Source organism: Magnolia sinica, chromosome 4 (genome assembly GCF_029962835.1).
Source record: "Magnolia sinica isolate HGM2019 chromosome 4, MsV1, whole genome shotgun sequence".
Classification (NCBI taxonomy): Eukaryota; Viridiplantae; Streptophyta; class Magnoliopsida; order Magnoliales; family Magnoliaceae; genus Magnolia; species Magnolia sinica.
Window position 1 is genome coordinate 20,594,644 of NC_080576.1, and position 20,179 is coordinate 20,614,822.

Here is a 20,179-nt window from a genome sequence, read left to right on the forward strand (position 1 = left end):
GAATTACTGGTATGCTATTGATATAATTTCCTAGTAATTTCCAAGTACCTGTGTATCATCCATCACATTCTACCAGAGTATCCACACTCGTCAGTTGCGCATGTTCATCTCTTTAATGGATGTTAGTGTCTAAGAAATATGTGATTTCGTGGCCTGTTCAAGTTTTACAATTGGGTTCATGATCTCATAATCTAGACCGTTGGTCTTTCGGGTCCAACCATGGATTGACTATTCCTAGAAAATATTCACGATGAGAATTTTTCAACCGTTCATTTCGCGGCCAACAGAGAGACAAAAGGTCCCACAATCAACTTAAAGGTCCCGAGATTTGGTCACTGGAATCTGTCAATATCGGGTTTATGGGGCATGATTCATCGACAGTGAAACTGGACAGATCAACGGATTGGATTGCCTAACTGTGGGCCTCACTTGTAAGAATTAAAACTAGTGTATAATGTGTAAAGATGGAACAGCACCTATTATATGATTCAGCGTCATCAGTCACCTATCAGTGTCAGATTAATAATGGACGGTTCCGGGAGGTGGACCCCACTTGATTATTGTCCTAAAGCCGGCCTGATGGAAGAACCTAGTTATTCAACCTTTGGCGATTTTGACATTGACGTGGACTGATGTCTATCTATACATAGGACGCTGATTCCTGTGATAGGAATTGTCGGTTATTCTTATATGTGACATTGTCGGCAAATGCTCCGTGAAATCAACGGTCTGGATCACTTAACAATGGCTATATTTGGTACAACGCATGGAGTAGGATGGGACCATTTCTCATGGAGCAGGCACTTCCAGCATCTTCTGGGATAGCCGTGCAGGCCCACTGCCCACTCTTTTACTTTTTACCTCATGCAGCAATCACAACTGACAAGTGCACATGTAAAAAACTCTTATAAATGTTATGTAACGGATATTTAGACTATTTGTAGCATAGGATCAAATTTGCATAAGAAAATGGACGGTTAGGAAAAAAGGTATAATAGCCCAAATCCAATATAGGTGTATGTAGGACTCACTTGAATAGTGTGCTACCCTGATTTTTGGCATATCAAAAAAGGTATAATAGCCCAAATCCAATATAGGTGTATGTAGGACTCACTTGAATAGTGTGCTACCCTGATTTTTGGCATATGAAAAAAGGTATAATAGCCCAAATCCAATATAGGTGTATGTAGGACTCACTTGAATAGTGTGCTACCCTGATTTTTGGCATATGGAATTTTCAGAGTGGGCATGATCCGACAAATGGTCCAGATCACATACACATGTTCCACCCCCTAACATTAGAGGTTGCACATTGAATCATGACCCTAACCTCAATCAGACGAAAATTTTAGTTACAAGACAAATATAGGCGTGCATTTGAAACTTCTCCTTTGCGTTTTGTTTATTGCTTCGATTGATCTAGACCATTAAAAGGCTTAACTTAAACTGCCCAGTGTTTCCGATTGATGGGGAGCTCCGGATGAGTGGTCGCCTGATTTTTGTTCCACATGATTTTCATTGTCTTCCTATGAATCAGATGTCACACATAAATGAGACATTGGCAGTCTGTTGGGTAATGGTAATAGGTGATTTTTCACCCTGATGAAGAACTTTTAACTGCAAGCCCGATAAAATGCTTGATCTTCAGAAGAATCTGAACATTTGAGTGCCTTCACCTCTATGATTTGATTCTATTAATAACTGATGCTAATTTTATTAGGATTTGTGGAGCCTGATCATCAGATATGTACATTTCATCCAGCCAGCACTGTCGTGGAGGGCAATTTCATAATTATTCCATTGCAGTTTTTTGTAAACCTTAGTTCGTTTGGGATAATATATATTCTGTTGTGAGAGAGAAAGAGCTGTCATTATATTGAGAGTTGCTTCTTTGTTTCTTGTCATTGAGCAACATGGATCGTTGTGAATCCGTAGATATACTGAAAGAGAACCACATAAATCTTTGTGTTGTGGTTTGTATCTTCTTTATTTTTCTTTTGATTTCGATATTGTTATGTCAGCGGTTGAGAAGGGATCTCTTCTCCAAACAAATTCGATGGTGAGGGATGGTAAAAATGTGGTTTACTGTAAGGTTTATGTTAGAACAAAGTGCTATTTTGAATAATCAGACATGTTTGGATGCACCCAATCAATGTTAATGCAAATGAAGGTGATTACAATTTGAAAATTTCACTTTTTTCGACAAATTATCACAACCCAATTCGATAGTGGATCCAAACACACCTTCACCAATGACAGCATTAACATTGAGTGTCTGGGCTTCAAACTGCGATTATATTACCATGAAGATGGCCTAAAAGAGATGTAACTGCAATTTGAGGGTTGCTTCCTCATAATAAATATAAGGAAACCACGCTGATTTCTCAAATTTCTCTTGAGTGAATTGAATGTTCGCTATTCAATTTGCTTGTGCATCCAAACACAGCCTAATCTAGCTGCTTTGAGTTTGCAGTTTATTTGTGGATTATTCATGACATTTCGTAATTCCACAGATCTTTCCAATCCCGACTTGCATTGATACTCCAATGGATGAAACCATTACACCTTTGGTTTTTTACACACACCCACACCCACACCACATGGGCATACCTGTACATAGCTGTGGACTTGCGATGATCATACCACTGAAAAATCAAAATGCCTTCAGAGCTATCCTTCTTTACTTCTTCCAATTCAAGCTTCTGAAACAAACTGCATTTTCTTCTTTGAAAATGGGTATTTACATAAAAGAATTATCTTCCTCTATTGCTGTCACATAGAAAAAGAATAACCAACGTTAGATGACAAACATAAAAACAAGGGAGAGATGGTAGCATTTATCACTTTCCTTTGCTTAACTTATCAGTGACCCACTTTTCGTTTACATTTGTATGTGTTCAAGATCCGAACCTATCATCAGGTAGGCTCTAACCCATACACATGATCAAACAATACTAACCATTCAATTGGAGGACTTTTGGGGAGGAAAATGGATGGTTATTAAGAAAGAAATCAATGAAACTTACTTCTACCATCTATATATATTCCAATCCAAGGGTCAAGATTCTCCAATCTTTGTGAATTTTGGGACATGAACTGTACAAGGCGGGCCTACCTGGTGATCAGTTCATATCTTGTGCTTGTTAACCATGTGTGCAAAAAGAGAGTCACTGATAAGCTAAGCGAAAGAAAATGACTTGCGTTCTAGGTTTTCTTACAAACCAAGAGACTAGACACTGCTTAATGAGGATACTGTATTAAGATAAATGACATTCTCTCTATGTGAAATTACATGATAGAATATCAACATTGATTATTAGAAAGAAAATTAGGTGTAAGTGGAAAGAAATTATTAGGGTGTTGGGTTGACCTAGTGGGCCATTGGATCCGACTTGACAACTAGTGGACCTGGGTCCAAAATTTAGACATATGGGACGGGTCTAAGTCCAAAAGTTTGGCCCAAATTACTAACGGATTGGGTCTGGGTCCTCTCAAAATCAACCTAACCCAACTTGACCTGGACCCAGTTTTTAAGTGGATCCAAATTGGGTCATACTAAAATGGACCCAACATAGACCCAACCCAGACACAATAAAGTAGTTAATTATGTGTTTTTTTTTTTCTTTGTGGGGGGGGGGGGGGAGGGTGGGGAGGAGGAGGAGGCTGTGAGCTGCCACCCAGACCCAATCCATGTGATAAATGGGTTGGTAATTTTTGACTTCGAACCTGACCTGCATCTAACCTGAACTATAATGGGGTGAGTCTTTGTACAAAATTCAAACCCAATTCTTAAATGGGTGGTCGGCAATTTTTGACTTCGAACTTGACCTAGATCTGACCTGAATTATAATGGGTTGAGTCTGGATACAAAATTCTGATCCAATTCTTAAACGGGTCTGGTCTGGGGCCCCCTTGACCCGACCTGACCCATTTGCAACCCAAGAAAGGATACTTGTATGAGAGAGATGCATGAGAAATGAAGCTACAAGAGTAAGAATTGAGGTTTGTTTATAAAGATACGAATGTATTTTTCCTATTTGGAAAAATAAAAATAAAAATTCTAAGACAGAAAACGGAACCATCCAATTCATAAAGGAGGGTAGAATTTTATATAGAAAGATTGCTACCTTGAGAGTTCTCATGTTTGCATATGCGATCCTTTTTAGCTTTCTCCAAGATCTTCAATAAAGGTTTGCTTCCACATCTGTGGCCTTCATCAAGAGGAGTGTTTCCCCACCTGGAATGTATGAATTAGTCAGAAATTTTAAATAGGATTAGAACACAAATTAGTCAAGATTCAGAGAAATATTATTCGAAAAATATTCCTTCAGTCCTGAAAATAAATGAATTAATGGAAACAATAGAGAGAGTCTTTAGTACCAACACCAATATGAATTGTGTGGAAATGCAAAAGCAGGAAACAAAACAAGAAAACACACAAGAGTTCATAGAAGGGAGGACCTTCGGACACTCATCACGGGGCGCCCTCCAGGCCTACCTAATCATCGGCAGGGACAATAGGAATGTAACATAGAATTCGAGACACACATAACAAATGGATCAATAACATTTTTTCCCAAGGCCGATGCAAGGAATTCCCTAGCACCTAGATAAAACTTCCACAGTATAGGTTCCAGAACCTTTGCAGACGTACTATTTGCTGACGCTTCCAATTTCATACATGTTGATCATGGTTGGTGATCCATACCATTGATCTGATGGGACCCACTGTGAATGAGCATGCCCCAGAAGCCTCCCACACTAGAAGATCCTAATTCTTCTACAGGTAGCCTGAAGGTAGATGATTAAGGAAAATGTTGAAGTCACTGTCTGAATTTAACAAGAAAATGCCAAAAATTGAAGGGTTAGGATCTTTCAATCCAGGAAAATTTTCAGACATCTCTATCCACAGTGGGATAGAGATCAGTGCCTGGATCACCTAACATGGCCCCACACACATGAAACTGAAAGCATCAGCCAATAATTCTTACCTGTATTGACAGTCCCAATAGGGTATGTATGTATGTGCATGTAATATTCCATATATATGTAACATCTGCTTTCTGTGGTAACTTGCATTATAGAAAAGTCCTACTAATTACACACATATGTGGAAATCTAGATGATAAAATCTGCTTTCTGTGGTAACTTTCATTACAGAAAAGTCCTACTGATTACACACATGTGGAAATCTAGAAGTTAGGAAAAAAAAAGTTCACAACCATTTTAAAACTGAAGGCAATTACGAACAATGTACTTTTTCGAATGTATAGGATATAGATATATACGAATGATGAAGAATATACCTGTCTTTGGAAAGAACATCCGCTCCGAACTTGATCAGAATATTTGCCACAAGGTGCAAACCTTCTGCAGCTGCAATATGTAGAGGCGTCCGTTCATCGTAATTTTTTGAATTTGGATCAACACCATTTTCCAACAACCGTTTCAAAAGATCGACATTGCTCTCCGTTACAACTTTACAGAGACAGCTTCCAGCATCTTCCAAGTTCAAAATCGCACCATGTTTTACAAGGAGAGCAGAAACTTTATCATGCCCAGCCTTGACAGCCTCCAACAAAGGTGAATTCCCAAACTTGTCTGCATTTTAAAGCAATAAACTACTTATTTATGAAGCATGTGTTGCAATGAAAGACAATTTAAATACATTTGCAATTAGAGACTCAAAAGAAGTTAAGGGTTTGTTTGGGTAGGGGATCCTACTAAACAGGATTAGACCTAGTCCTGATTTTGGTAGGCCCCATGCCCTCTGTCAGATTTGAAGCACTAAAGTGGCACTTTCCTCTGCATAAATGCAATTATCAAAGTTTTATTTCCTAAAACTTCACTAATTGCATTTATGCAGGGGGAAATGACACTTAAGTGTGGAAAATCCGACGACTATGGCATGGGACCCACCAAAATCAGGATTAGATTTAATTCTGACTATGTGGGATCCCCCACCCAAATAGACCCTAAAAAGTTTATCAGTTATCTAATGATTCACCTATGCAGTTTACGTTTGCTCCTCGTTGTATGAGAAACCTCACAATATCCTCATATCCTCTTGATGCAGCCAAATGCTGCAGGAAACATCAAACGGTAAGAGAGGACCATATTCAAGCATTGAACTTTCACAGACTTGTAAAATTTAAATACAAACTATGGTCGGATGCATAAGCAAGGTGTCAGATATGGAAATGTGTAACATGGTCAGATGCAGAAGGGGTTTGACATAGCTATAGCATGTTGATTAGATACAAATATCTTGGTGCGTATCTAAAACAGATTGACTGCTCTGTTCCTAAATCACTCATCATTTGAAAATGGTGGCGTGAATCTCTCTGCGCACTTACAATTGACACCCACCTTCTGAATAAGTGGATTCAAATCCATTTTGAATTTGAGTGGGTATTCCCACCCATCATCAATGGACAGAGGTAGAGATATGAGAACACAACATCTTGTGTTAATGTGGGCACACATGATCCTTTACCTCAGAAATATGGGGGTGCTTTTGTTAGAAATGCTAGAAGTCCAAGAATCTACGTCGTGCCCGTAATCATTGTGAAATAAGATTTCACAGGACAAAATCCTCTCAACTAAAAGGAATATTTCGTAAACCATAAATTGCCAAAAGTAAGGGAAATACAAGTGCTGTTCTCCCATCATAGTCCATCTTGCATGGATCTGCTCCTGAATTGATCATGCCTTTCAAGTGATACAGGTCACCATGATAAGCAGCACCGTTTACTCCCAAAGCTAACTCTGATTCTTGCTTTGCAATAAGATATGTAATGTCTGATTCCAGCTGCTTGATTCTTAGATCAGTGTCTTTTCCCTGGATGGTACGAATGTTAAGAATCAAGAACAAAACAAGAGAACTGTTATAGGTAACTGATAGAAAAGATTTTTGAATCCTACTTTGTGTGTAAGTTCCTGGTTGTTGATCTGGTGGGCTGCACCGTAAATGTGCCATAGCGCGAAAAGAGGCTGGTCCGGTCATCAGGTGGGCTATACTCTATGATAAAATGAATAGATAGAAAATTGACCAACAGTCCACATTGATTACACAAGTGGCCCACTTGATGACTAGATTGATTTTCTGGCAATGGCTCATAAATGGTGGGGCCAAGAAGCCAAGCAATGGGCCCATGCCAGGGACTAGCAAAAATCAATATTTTAAACAATGCTAGCCTGAAGGCCTGGCCCGACCAGTCCAAAATCCGGGCTTGGGTCTGACCCATTGCCAGTCCTTGGGTCTGACTGATAACTAGACTAGCCTGGATCTTGTGCACATTGGCACGTGTACAGAAGTAGGATTCACAACAGTGTTCCAAGAAGAAAGGCTCCAAGTCCTCAAGCTCTGGAAATTGCATGGCCAGCACCATGAAGCATTATCAACCTGCATTCATATTAAGATTTTATGGCGTGTTTGGGTGCACTATAGAACTGAATTACGATGACTAGTCTAATAGCAGTAAATGACCAAATTCTAGCTAACTTCCTTATTGTATGTTTAAGTGCCACTTAAAAATGAGTTCATCTCATTTTAGTTAGTCATAATTATTTATTAGATATCAAATTCATTATCAAGTGGCACCCAAACATTCTATTTGAGAGAATGGGTGCCAAACTGCAATGATGTTGCTTCCAAGTAGAACTAAAAAGAACACGACTGCAATTTGAGGGCTCTCCATTGTTGTGAACACTATGGAAACATCATTATATTTACTACAATTTGGTTGCCTCCTGTTTTGTAGACTGAAGGTTTCAAATTCAATTTATTTGTGCATTCAAACACAGCCGAAGGGATTCAGTTAACACCTTAAGGAGATTGTTGAGTATCTGCCGGCTGTCCATGAAGTAAAGTTGCAAAATACTACTCAGGGACTGTTTTTCTATTCGTAGGAGTCTGCATAATTCACAAACACGAACTGTATAGGGCTGGGGAATATTGCATAAAATCGCCAGTTCACCGAAAATACTGTGGGGTTTAAGTTCTGCAATGAATTCATCCGACCCATTTTCTCCAGTTGCTATCTCCTCCTGTAAATGAGAAAAGAAAAGAAAAAAAAGATTGAAATTGGACTTGATTCAATCATGGCCTATCCTATGCACATGAAAGCTTCTACATGTAAGGCATAACAGCAATTCGATCAAAGACTATGAGAGGACAATACATTGTTTTATGGTGATCTGTAAATCTATCTGTTGTTTTTTATCAGTCTAATTTTCAGTATGGTTGTCTTAGAGACCACACATTTTCCAAACAGTACATTTCCCCAATTTTAAGTTTAGTACAAGATAAAATAGCCTGTTCTAATTGATTTGTGGTGGTTAGTCAAATCATGTCATATTGTTATATTGACGATCCATGCAATGGATGCATTTGTTAAGTGGACCCAGTAAACAGATGGACAAATCCTAACTTTGAAGATTATTGAAGGATATTAGAAGCAACAACTGCATGATTTGTGAATGTTATGAAGGCTGCATTTGGGTGTTGAACTGAACCCGATTTCAAAAATTCAATTCTATAAAGGGTAATCGATCAAAGTGGGGCTAGCCTCACTTGTTTGTAGTGAATGAATATCCCCAAAACTGCAATTACTATCGTTTCAAGCCCTACTTAAAATGCATATCATTGCAAGGGTTCAGTTGTCTTTATGAAATAAAATGGCACCACCCCAATTTGGTCTTTCTTTCTTTTGAAATGAATTGAATGAATTCCAGTTCACTTCAATGAGCATCCAAAATCCCAACAGTAGAGAGGTTCAAAATGCACTTTAGAAGAAAGTCACAAATGTGCTCAAATTTACTTCTAGCAGTAAGCTATGAAGTATTAAAATATACTCTAACAGATGGTTGTGCTATTTCGTTGCTCATATAGACAGTAGTCAGCAGAAATTCGAACTATTTCCTTATTATAAAAATGAAAATATCACTTGGGGTAGCAAACTGAAGTCCTTACCAGGCGCCCATAAGAAACAATATATATTTGATCTGCTGCACTCCCTTGTTCAAGGATCACTTCTCCTGGGAGAAAGAACTCTTCATTCAGCTTCGTAACCTGCATTGGTTTTGGCATGGGCAGTTAGGGGCCATTAAGATCATTCACCGATCTCATGGAAATGCATGATTATTCAAATGTCTAGATATTTCTCCTAGGTGGTGATTGGACTTACTATCTGATTGAAGAACTCATCAGAGCACCCTTTAAAAAGTGGAACTTGCTGAATCGTCTCACTGTATAAGGTTTGAGAAATCTGTAGCAACATTAAGAACAAGTCAAGCGATCATACACAGTCTACGTTGAGAGGTAAGATTTCAATACTTCCATCTTACAGTAGAACATTGCAATTCAATCCATCTACTCATGAGGCCCATGAGCCTCCTTGACGATGGAGGTAGCAAGCATCTCCTCGGCCATGTGGCATGCTTATAGGACAATCAAAACCATTATCTGGTGGGCCACCACATGAAAGGGGAATACCTAAAAATCATAGCAATTGGACCATCGCATTAGTGACTTGCATATGGACTAATCAGATGGCTAACATTGTCAAATCACCATGATTTTTGGGCTATTGCCTGCCAATGGTGGGTCACCAGCTGAACCTCCTCCATTTGAACAAGAATCAAAATTATGGGTATGCCGCTTCACTAATATACAAAAGATTACTGGATTTTCAATACTCAAAGCTCAATGTGACCTATTAAAATGGCAGAAAAACATAAATTTATGTAGTCTAACACTAACAATACTACCTTCGATCGAACAGCTGCTGGAATTTCTTCGAGGACCCTAGCTTTACTGTAGCTACTCTCATACTGCAGCCGTAGGTGATTTTGTATTTGTGACCGGATATCCTTACCCAACCTGTTTCTGTTCATGTATTTTATAAGATCTGTCATTTTATCTCTAAACCTCTCTGTATTGGAGCCTTTAACAATCAGAGCTGTCATGTTACCGATTAAATACGCCCCAATTATCATGTCGAATGAGACATATATCATAATAAAAATCATTTCTCTGGTATTCACTGCATGAATTTCACCATAACCTGCATATACAAGATTTAAACCAGAGAAGGGTCAACAGAATTGCCTAGTTGTTAACGAATCCATAATCATCTCTGAGCTGCAATGCTTAGGCAAATACCCAATTGAGTTTTTTGACAAAATATTCAGTATTTTTCAAATAACAAATAAGGCTTTCAGTTCAAAGAGGAATTCTAATTCCAGAAGCTCCCTCTTCAAGAGCCAAACACAAACGCACCACATCTGCCAATGTTGTGCAAGTGTGCCGGCGGGTTCATCAAGTGGTCCCTCACAGGCCACAGTGCATTTGTCCTATCTTGAAAATCAGGCTGGTCTACTCATCAGGTGAGCAACCCATGCACATTGAATGTGGACCAACCATCGATTTCTTCAAACATGTGTGGTCCACCTTATAAACGTAGTGCCTGGGTTTGTTCAAGTAAAATTGACCTTTGAAATTAGCAATTAAGGTAAACCCATCATCAATTAAGGGGTTGTTTGAGTGTTTAGAGTCATAGAATCCAATCTTGACAGGATGGTGATGGGTAGAAAATCTCCTCCATCAAGCAATCCCAGACATCCAAATCAGTGGATGTTGCCAATGAGAATCGAAAAGGTAGACAAACTTGCCAATACCATAAACAAACTAGTCTTTTTTTCTTTCCTACAAAAATGCAAATCAAAGAGGCAATACCCTACGCTTGGGCTGAAGTAGTGCCATTTTTGCAGCGGGACAGCATTCTGTACAGGTGGGACCACCATTTAGCAATGCAGATAGTTCATCCAGTGGCCCCCACCATTTTAGCGAACAGTTGATATGCAAGTCCACCGGATCAATGGCTGTAATAAATCAACCGAGGCGATGTTTGGCCTATTGCCAATACAGGATGGGAACCGCAGGATGGTCGAGTTGGACCAACAGGAAGTAGGCCCCACCATCTAAACCAAATTGAATTTCTATACAGAATGCTAGCGTTAGGTTTTACTTTTTTCACTTCAAAGAAGATGAAAATTCTCAGATAGTTTGGATGTCGGACGGTAAAATAGAATTGAATGGCGACTCTCTCGAAGATTTTCAAAGAACCAAACACGAAATTTCTCTGCTGCTTTTGAATTTGAGGGTAGAAAATCATTTCTGGATTTGATTTACAGTTCTGTTATAGATCAAAGCCATTTCTGCTTCTTCCGTGAATCTGAAAATGGGAAAGGCGAAGTAACGGTTTTATGGCCGTTGCAACCCGCCTTTTTTTCTTCCCTATATACCAAAATGCCCCCGGCGTTTGGAATTTTTACAGAATACCAGTACACCTTTGCTGTTAGGTAGTTTGTTTTGCATCCGCCGCGACTCACATTGTCTGCCGCCGCCTTTCCGTATCGTGGCACCGCAGGAACCTCTAAAAATCAAAAGCTAGGATAATCTATTGAAGAGTGATTACGCAATAATTTCTTTAAGTTCTATCATAAATTCCAATTAACCAGTAGTTTCCACTAATATCTTAAAAGTTAATTAAATATCCATAACCTTAAATTATAAATATTTCATAATTAACTAAGTTTCAATTTAGTTGATCATAGTTATGCTGACCACCTTTCTTGTTTGTTTATTCAATAGATGACTAATATATTTATTTATTTATTTTTCATTTATTTCATTTAATCGATTAATATTTTATCCATTGTAATAAAGTATATATTTAAATATTAATAAAATTAACATCATTTAATAATTTTTTTTATTGATAATGTTATGGGTAAATCCGAACCGAGCCATATCAAGGTCGACTTCAACATCAATGAGCAGGGCCTCGGACTGGCAAATCTCCAACCCGAGGTGAACGTCCGAGTCGAGAGCTTTTGCAGAGTTATGACACCGACCCAAGACTCGAAATGAATCATCGCACGTCCTACAAGCCCGATGTCGGAACTACAACAGCACGTCCGATCCGACTATATCAACTTGGAGAGCAGGAGAGTATTTACACATTTAGTGTTCTTCCGGGCCGAGCCTCTCTACTTAGCGTATCGATAATCTAGTTATCCGTTAGCTCAGGTCGTTGAGTAAGAAGGTCGGCTCGAATGGGAACCTGGTTAACGACAGTATCAATGCACAACCCCAATAACGCACGACTGGAGTAATGCCCAGTGCACGATCTCCGGATAACTGCCGATGACTACACGCACGTAGCTCCCGCATAGTGGTGATGACCATGCCGAGATTATCAGACACGTTCTTTACAACCACTGGTATAAATATGGGTCATTTCTACAAGAACAAGTATGCGATATCTAACACCTTCACTCCTACTCAACTTAGACCCAGTTTCCTTAGCCTGACTTAGGCATCGGAGGGTCCCCTGCTTGAGCCAGGGTCTCCTTTGTCTGCTCCTTTGCGCAGGACTAGGGTTCATTCCGAGCACCGAGGGTTCGGTGGAGGGTGGTATAGATTTTTACATCAACAAATAAATTTTTTTTTAAAAAAAATTTCTATACATTTTTGTTCTTTTGAAAAATACTGAGTTGAAGGTATCGGTTAAAATAAAATAAATTAAAAAAGTCTCACCTTTATACAGATCACCTAAACACTAAACATGCAATTGGCAATTGATTGAGAGAATAATTGAATCATGTATCTAATTTCAAATATGCCCCCGCGTCATACCCACACATAAAAATCAAACACAAGCCTTGATTTACATGTGTGGCCTTGTTTAATTAAATTGGCTACAAAACTATGTGGGCCCATTGGGTGGCGACATTTGAGAGTTCACAAAGCTAACACGAACTCTTAGGTTAGGGTGCTGGGTGCCATGGTCCAGTGATCCAAGCCATTGATATCATAAGTTATTCTAGAGATAGGGGTTGGATGGCAAATATCTTGCTATCTTAGATTGGATAGTACTAATTCTTTGCCTTTGGCTTGTTTAATGAATTCATACCATTGATGTCTATTTTTCTGTTAACCGTTTATTTTTCAGTCGCTAATTTGATGTTGAAATCAGTCAAAATGAAAGATTTTCACGAAAGGTAGCAAGGCTGACGCAAGGAAGGACGTGAGGTCGAGCACCGTCTTCCTCATGAAGATAACTATTCCGAATCCACGAAAATTCTCTGGACTCCTCACCAAGACTTCTCGAATCCACGAGAGGAAAGAACGCAAGAAAATAGAAATAAATTTTAATACATTCGATTTGACTATAAATAGTAAGTTTTAGTTTGATTATAACTGATTGATTAATGAATAAAAATAAGGCGAAAAACTTGTTTACAACCCCAAATGATATGAATACCAAGCATTTAAAGAGAAAGAAATCGAATCAAACTACAACTAAAACTCCTCAAATTTCCACAGAGATCGCAACTTACTATAAATATTAATTTTTAGACTGGTGCGCAAGGTTTTCAGCCAAAAATAGTAAGTGTCCTAACTGGCATCACCAAACCGTTCTCCTAATTATTCTAAGCTCTTTTCACGTTGGGTGCAACTCCTAAAGCCCAACGGATGAAAAGTTATAATCAAACTAAAACTTACTATTTATAGTAAAAACGGAATTAAAATAGGGAAATGACCATCGATCTAGGGGTATTTCACAAATCCGGAATGCGTAACCTGGCATAGCTAGGTTGGTTGGCTAAAGTAGCTCATTCTACCCCGAAATCATATATTTTACGTCTGATAACTCATTACACATTGCGAGATACACCCGATTTAAGGTCCGATGGTCTGGATCACTTCTGTCATCGATCAGGCCTTTTCTGATCCATCTTGGCCATGTAACTGTCCATGACCCACTCTACATCAAGGGCCTACAAGATCGACTTTATAGATCATCGAACAATGGGCCCCACAGCGACCGGCTTCTGTGTGTTATATGTTAAGATGATGTTCCATTTTATCGAGATGTCGGCATTTTTATAAGAGGCCGGTTCCTCTGCAACGTTTATAGAATAAGTGTATTCTACAATTCCGTGGTTGGGGACCAACGTGGCACATCCAATGCGTCCATAAGGTCTGGCCCTCCAAGTTGACCTCATATCCCAAAAACAATCCCAATCCAAAGGACGGAAGGGCCACACTAGAGGAAATGTTTGGATTTTTATTTGATGTTCATGACAATAGGTGAATTAGATCAAATGTAGCTGCATGAGAAAATGTCGTTTCACAAACTTTCAATATAATAGGACATATGGAAGACTGTAAGGTAGTAGAATATTATAATTGGTGTCTCTCTGACATCCTAAACTCGTCGTTGTAAACAGATCCCATCCTAGAAAGAGAGACTCTACGTAAGAGTGTAGAGAGAACTTGCATGTCCTCCACTTGGGTGTCACAGACAAGAGAGATTACACTTTCTTCCTCTCCTTACATCATAAGTGGGACACATGTAGAGTCTTCCTTACAAACTATGTGTATTTTTATTAGCTCTACTCCAAAGGTTGACGTGTGAGCTCTCATATCTCCTTTAATAGATTAGGGAGAAACTTCTTAATTTGAAAGATCAGTAACGATAAAACAACAGTTCATTGAGCAAACTTGATCACCTAAATCTTAACTATTAGTTATTGGGTTTTTCCACTTTACAAACTCAAGAATATCTAAACCAAAATCCTTAAGGTTGTAAAATATAAAATCCTAGTTTTCAAAACTTTTATATTCTACCATGTTTCAAAACTCCCAACACCCAAGCCATAGGCCCAGCCCCACGCATTGATAAGCATATGAATCAAATGTCGATGTTGGTTGTGATGATCATGCATAAATGTTGTGATGCTGATTATGATGGCTACACATGATATCATGCATCTGAACGTACCGACTGTAGCCATAGTGACGATGGCAAAGTACAACGACGTTACGTATCGCCTCCAGAAGTCTATTTCTCTGAAGTTGATGTATTTATAGTTTCCCATTTTTAGGCTTCCTATCCATGTATAACCTTCTTTGGCCGGCGGTAGTGTCGTTGCAAGATAGTAGAAAATGCATGCAGCCGTATGCGTGCAATACAGCTCAACTGTAATGAGTTTCACTATCCTAGTGAATAGGTAATTGATACGAATGTCCTTCTCCATTCTTTGGAAGAATTCTTCGACTTTCCTCGCTCGATAGAGTCGAATCCAGATGAGATATCTCACAGCTTCTCTTCTTCCTGTCACCTGAGACAAGATGGAATTGGAAATCAGCTTAGGAGCATGGACATGCAATTCATCTGAGTCGACTTGGACTCAGCTAAGTCGAGCTGGTTTGGCACCATGGGTTAGGCTTTAAAATATGTCCAACTCATATTGACTCGGACGAGTCAACCTCAGACTCAGGACCGAGTTGGTTGGAGCTGCAGAGTCTACAATTCATTGTTAGGAGGTGCAAAATTAGGGCTGAAAGTGGGGCGGTTTGGGCCGGGTTGGTGCTTAACCCTAGCCCAACCCAAGGTTCCCATACCTAAACCCTAACCCAACCCAACCCAACCTCGGGTTGAAAATTCTCAACCCAAGCCCAACCCAAGTGGACTGGTTTGGGTTGGTCAGGTTGGTCGGGTTAGTCGGGTGCTAATATTTTCGTTATTACATTAGTTTATTATATTTCAATACACATCTTATTTTTTGTGCATATGATTTTATTAATTATATATGTAATTATTTATCGTAAAGAACATTTTTTTTTTTCTAAATAAACAAGTCATGTTCTATAGCAAGCAATCTATTTAGGATAGAGAAATCCAGTGTATCTTGTTAGCTTGAGTCATTGGAAATAACGTAGACTAATGAGACCCAACGGCACTAGAGTTTCTTGGGCCTTCAACACAGACGATCCACACACAAAATTATATATCGATCGGGTTTGGGTTGGGTTGGGCAACCCGAGACCGAAACCCAAACCCAACCCAAGTTCTATGGGGTTGGTGTTTGTATAGCCCAAACCAGAACCCAATACATCTTGACCTAGCCCAACCCAATGTTAGGTCAGTCACAGGTCGTCAGGTTGAACCCACCCGGCTTTCAGCCCTATGCAAAATAATAGGAGGAAAGTAGGCTGGGCCAGATTGGACCACCTCAGCCCCATCCTTATTTGGGCCTTCAAAGCCCATGGAGCCCGTGGATTAGTACGGGCCTGAAGTTCATGGGCTGGACTGAAGTTAGCTAGCTAGCTCATGGGCTGGACTGGGATATGATTCTGCCAGACTGGCTCAGTCCATTTTGCTACCATAGTTACAAATGAGGTCCACCTTTTGGTAATGGGGCTGGATTCACTACAAAGCTTTTGGAGGTGGTTTAGCTGGTGACCCCAACACCAGCCAGCTTGCTGGTTTCAAGGCTCTGTGGGCCCTACCATGATGTATGTGTTTTATCCACGCCGTCCGTCCATTTTTTACAACTCATTTTAGGGCATGATCTAAAAAATGAGACAGATCCGAAGCGTAGGTGGACCACACCGCAGGAAACAGTGGGGATTGAATGCTTACTGTTGAAAACATTTTGGGAGCGATAGAAATTTTGGATCAAGCTGATATTTGTATTTCCCTTCATCCAGGTCTATGTGACCTTATCAACAGGTTGGATGGCAAATAAACATTATAGTGGGCCCTAGGAGGTTTTTAACGGTGGACATTCAATCAACATTGTTTTCCTGTGGTGTGGTCCACCTGAGATTTGGATTTGCCTAATTTTTTGTCTCATGCCCTAAAATGAGCTGGAAAAATGGATGGACGGTGTGTGGATAAAACACATACATCATGGGGGGGCCCACCTAACTTTGGCACCAGCCTGCCGGCTTATGATCGGTCACTAGTCAAACCCGGTACAAAGCTTTGTAAGTTAAGCTTAAACTACAATGCGAAGGGGAACATGAGGGGCGTACATGATGGATGGATTGGATGTCATCAGCACATCACAGTGCCCCCAACATCGCATTGTAGGATCAGCCTCGTTAAGATGTTGCTCAGGTGGCCCCGACATAGGTTGGCCATCCCCCAAATTTCAATCCTCTCTGTCGATGAACCTGGCCTTCCTGTGGAAATGGTCCACATTTGATGGCTAGATAACATAGTCAGGGAGGTACTGTAGTTTCCCTTCCACAATGGGGCCCACCATGCGATCGACTTGAATCATCAAAATGTTTTTTTTTTTTTTCTGAGCTGTGCAAGTGATTTATCCAATGGTTTTATATTAGTGTGATGTGACGCCTCTAGTTTTACCATGTAAACCGCATCCCAAGGAAAGCAGCCCAGAATATCAAATGCGAAACTGCCTCTTGCATACCTGCATACCAAAAATCAAACGGATCTCCGTGAGATGTAACAGAAGTATATACATAAAGAGAGAGAGGGTGTGTGAAAAATTAGAAGTTATCCACTAGGTGGACCATAGATTATGTCCAACCGGTTGGATTTGAGGACTTCTCAATCCGAATCATTTGCTCGCCACAAGTAGAGATTTTATGTGGATCCTTACTCTTGCTCGGGTGTCAGACTCCCAAGAGTTTCAACACCCGATCAAGGTTGGGGTATCCATAGGTGGTGAAATTCCACTACAGTGTGTGTGTATGATTATTTGGTATAATCACATTTCAACCAATAGAAAATTTCAAAATTTCTATTTATAGCAAGGATCTGAATTGATGTATTTACGTCTAATTGAAGAGCTAGTTGGGTATATAAGCATTTAATATATGCATGCATGATCACGGGTCTAGCATGCCACTTCATTCCTACACGTATATACGTATGTATGCATGTGTGTATGGATGCGTACAACTTACCGCATGGCAATGCTTTTGCGGTCGTACACCATCTTGTAGGTGTGATGATCTCTGTACGCAACAAAGAAGTGTAGAATCACATCCACAAAGAAGACAATCTGCACAGTTTCAAGGTGCCTCATATGCGGTGGCAAGCCTCTGAAGAATCCAAATTCCACTGGCGTGAAGAAGGATGAATAGATGGACCATAGAAATATTATATTCACCCAACATCTATAGAATCTGCAAAAAATAAAAAAATGAAGGTAGGAATTCAGTTGAGTTGACTCACTGAGTCACAGAGAAGTGATGACTCGTTTTCTGATTGGACAAGTTACACATCTTGTAACTTTTACACACCTGATCATGACCCACTTGACAATATAATCGGTGAATATAGATCTTCCATTCAGTCGGCCATACCGTGGATGGTAGTGATCACGCAAGCGATAAACCAAAGGGGTACTATGGGCACTTATGAGTGGGGCCCACCAGATGTACAGTTTCTAGAAGAATATTCTTTGATATTTTGGAAATATTTGGAAACATGTCTTATGCAGTAAAATGTGTTTATAGCCAAGTAGAAGAAAAGACGTTTCCTAACTCCACACGCATGTAGGAGCCGCGCTGCACATCTACTGTGACACATGTGCTACAATGTGATACGTGTGTGAGATCTGATCTTTCCATCAGGTGAGCTATACTGTTCAGATCTAATTCCACACGCATGTAGGAGCCGCTGCAAATCTACTGTGACACATGTGCCACAATGTGGTACGTGTGTGAGATCTGATCTTTCCATCAGGTGAGCTATGCTGTTTAGATCTTCTGACATAAAAATTAGATCATTCAATCCTCAGGTGGGCCACAGCATAACCAAAAAACTGATGGGCTAGAAAAAAAAACTGTCAATTTACTTTGTACGTTGTGGCCCACTTGAGAAGTGAAATCATCTGATATTTTAGCAGAAAAAAAAGAGCATTATTTCCAACCTTATGAAAAGATCAGATCACACACACGTAGCGTTGCAATGTTTGATCAGATAACCTGGACGGTTTGGATCATCAAACCCTGCAAGCACGTGGGCCCCATATCCATCGAAGTAGAGTTGCAGATCAGCAATGTGTGACCTTCAACATTTTCTGTTTGGGTGGTATTGAAGGTGTGACCTCAGGATTCCCAAACCACCAGGCATGCTGGTGCAACCCTCCCTCTCTCTCTCTCTCTCTCTCTCTCTCTCTCTCTAAAGAGTTCAAACAAACACAAGGTAAAAGAGAAGAAGTAGGAAAATAGAGGGAAGATGGAATACCTGCCATCAGGTTGAATAACAAAGCCACTATAGCATTCCTTTGGGAATCTGAGAGAAGGATTGGAATCCCATCTGTTCTTTCCAAGCCCATACTCATTTGAAAACAAAGACAATCTGCTCCCAACAGAACCATGTATGTTATCCTTTATCTCATCGAACTCGAACTCCTCTATTATTTCCTCACCCATCCCTTCTCCTCCTTCCTTTCCTGTGTTATAGACAATAACCACAAGAAAACACTACTAGTACTTATCTTTGAAAGAGATAGAGATAAGGAGATGGCCACACACGAGTCCCCCACTTATCTTATATATTTGAGAGAGATGGCCAAACACAAGTCCACATATCTTATATATATAGATGATGTGAGAGAGAGAGAGAGAGAGAGAGAGAGAGAGAGAGAGAGAGAGAGAGAGAGGGCATTGGGTTGGAATGAGCATCGTGGCCACTAGCGTGTGAAATGGGTGGTTAAAGGCTCATGTGGGTTTGTTTTGTTTTGTCATTATCTCTCTTACTTTCTTGTGAGGCTGTTGCACTATTGCATGCTTATGAGGCTTCGCTTTGGTTTTGTCTTGGCTTAGCTTGGCTTCGAAGCTTACGCGGATTGCTTTACATATATCATTATCACAGTAGCGTGTAAGTGAGCTCGGCTCAGCTCGGCTTACAATTCTCTGACATGAATGACTATAGGCTACTGCGCCTCCACCGGAAGGGCTTCCCTAACGTGGGGTCATGATATTGTGATCCAAACCCATGGGCTGGATTTGGATATGATTGGGTTGGTCCACCCATTAGCCATAAGCCACTAGCCATCCAACCTGTGGCTGAGAATAATAGAATTCATTTGGGCTAGGCCTGGCTTGGTACTGTTTTGATTTATTAACTGATCACGTCCAGAGTCCTTTTTTTCATCATATATTGTCTTGTTATGAAAGCTGGTGGTGCATACACAGAAACAAAGTGTGCCACCCAACTATGAATATCACCTGGCACAAAAATCAGTCAGGTTTGTCAGATTCATGGACAACCTACCTTCTGATTCAATATTTCAGGTTTTGGCCCATCTACTGACTGGAATTGCCTGATCCTCCATATGA

The 20,179-nt window shown here is 40.0% G+C and overlaps 1 protein-coding gene across 1 annotated transcript; it reads right to left on the reverse strand.

Annotated features, from left to right (window-relative positions):
* Nucleotides 1–2,505: 2,505 nt before the first annotated feature.
* LOC131242711 (potassium channel KOR2-like) lies at nt 2,506–19,348 on the reverse strand. The gene is made up of 13 exons (XM_058241535.1): nt 19,083–19,348; nt 17,795–18,016; nt 17,232–17,295; nt 14,856–15,195; nt 9,772–10,067; nt 9,189–9,269; nt 8,975–9,073; nt 7,828–8,049; nt 6,653–6,841; nt 6,008–6,083; nt 5,307–5,601; nt 4,128–4,237; nt 2,506–2,769 (listed from the first exon to the last, which is right to left on the reverse strand). The coding sequence occupies exons 1-13, from the start codon at nt 19,268–19,270 to the stop codon at nt 2,741–2,743; spliced, it is 2,211 nt and encodes a 736-aa protein (XP_058097518.1). The 5' UTR covers nt 19,271–19,348; the 3' UTR covers nt 2,506–2,740.
* Nucleotides 19,349–20,179: the final 831 nt, after the last annotated feature.

Coding starts and splice junctions, on each gene's coding strand:
- LOC131242711 (XM_058241535.1), bottom strand. CDS start 19,270: ATGGGTGAGGAAATAATAGAGGAGTTCGAGTTCGATGAGATAAAGGAT. Junction 9,074..9,188: donor ATGAGTTCTTCAATCAGATA/GTAAGTCCAATC, acceptor AAACCAATGCAG/GTTACGAAGCTGAATGAAGA. Junction 2,770..4,127: donor CAAACATGAGAACTCTCAAG/GTAGCAATCTTT, acceptor TCTATGTGACAG/CAATAGAGGAAGATAATTCT.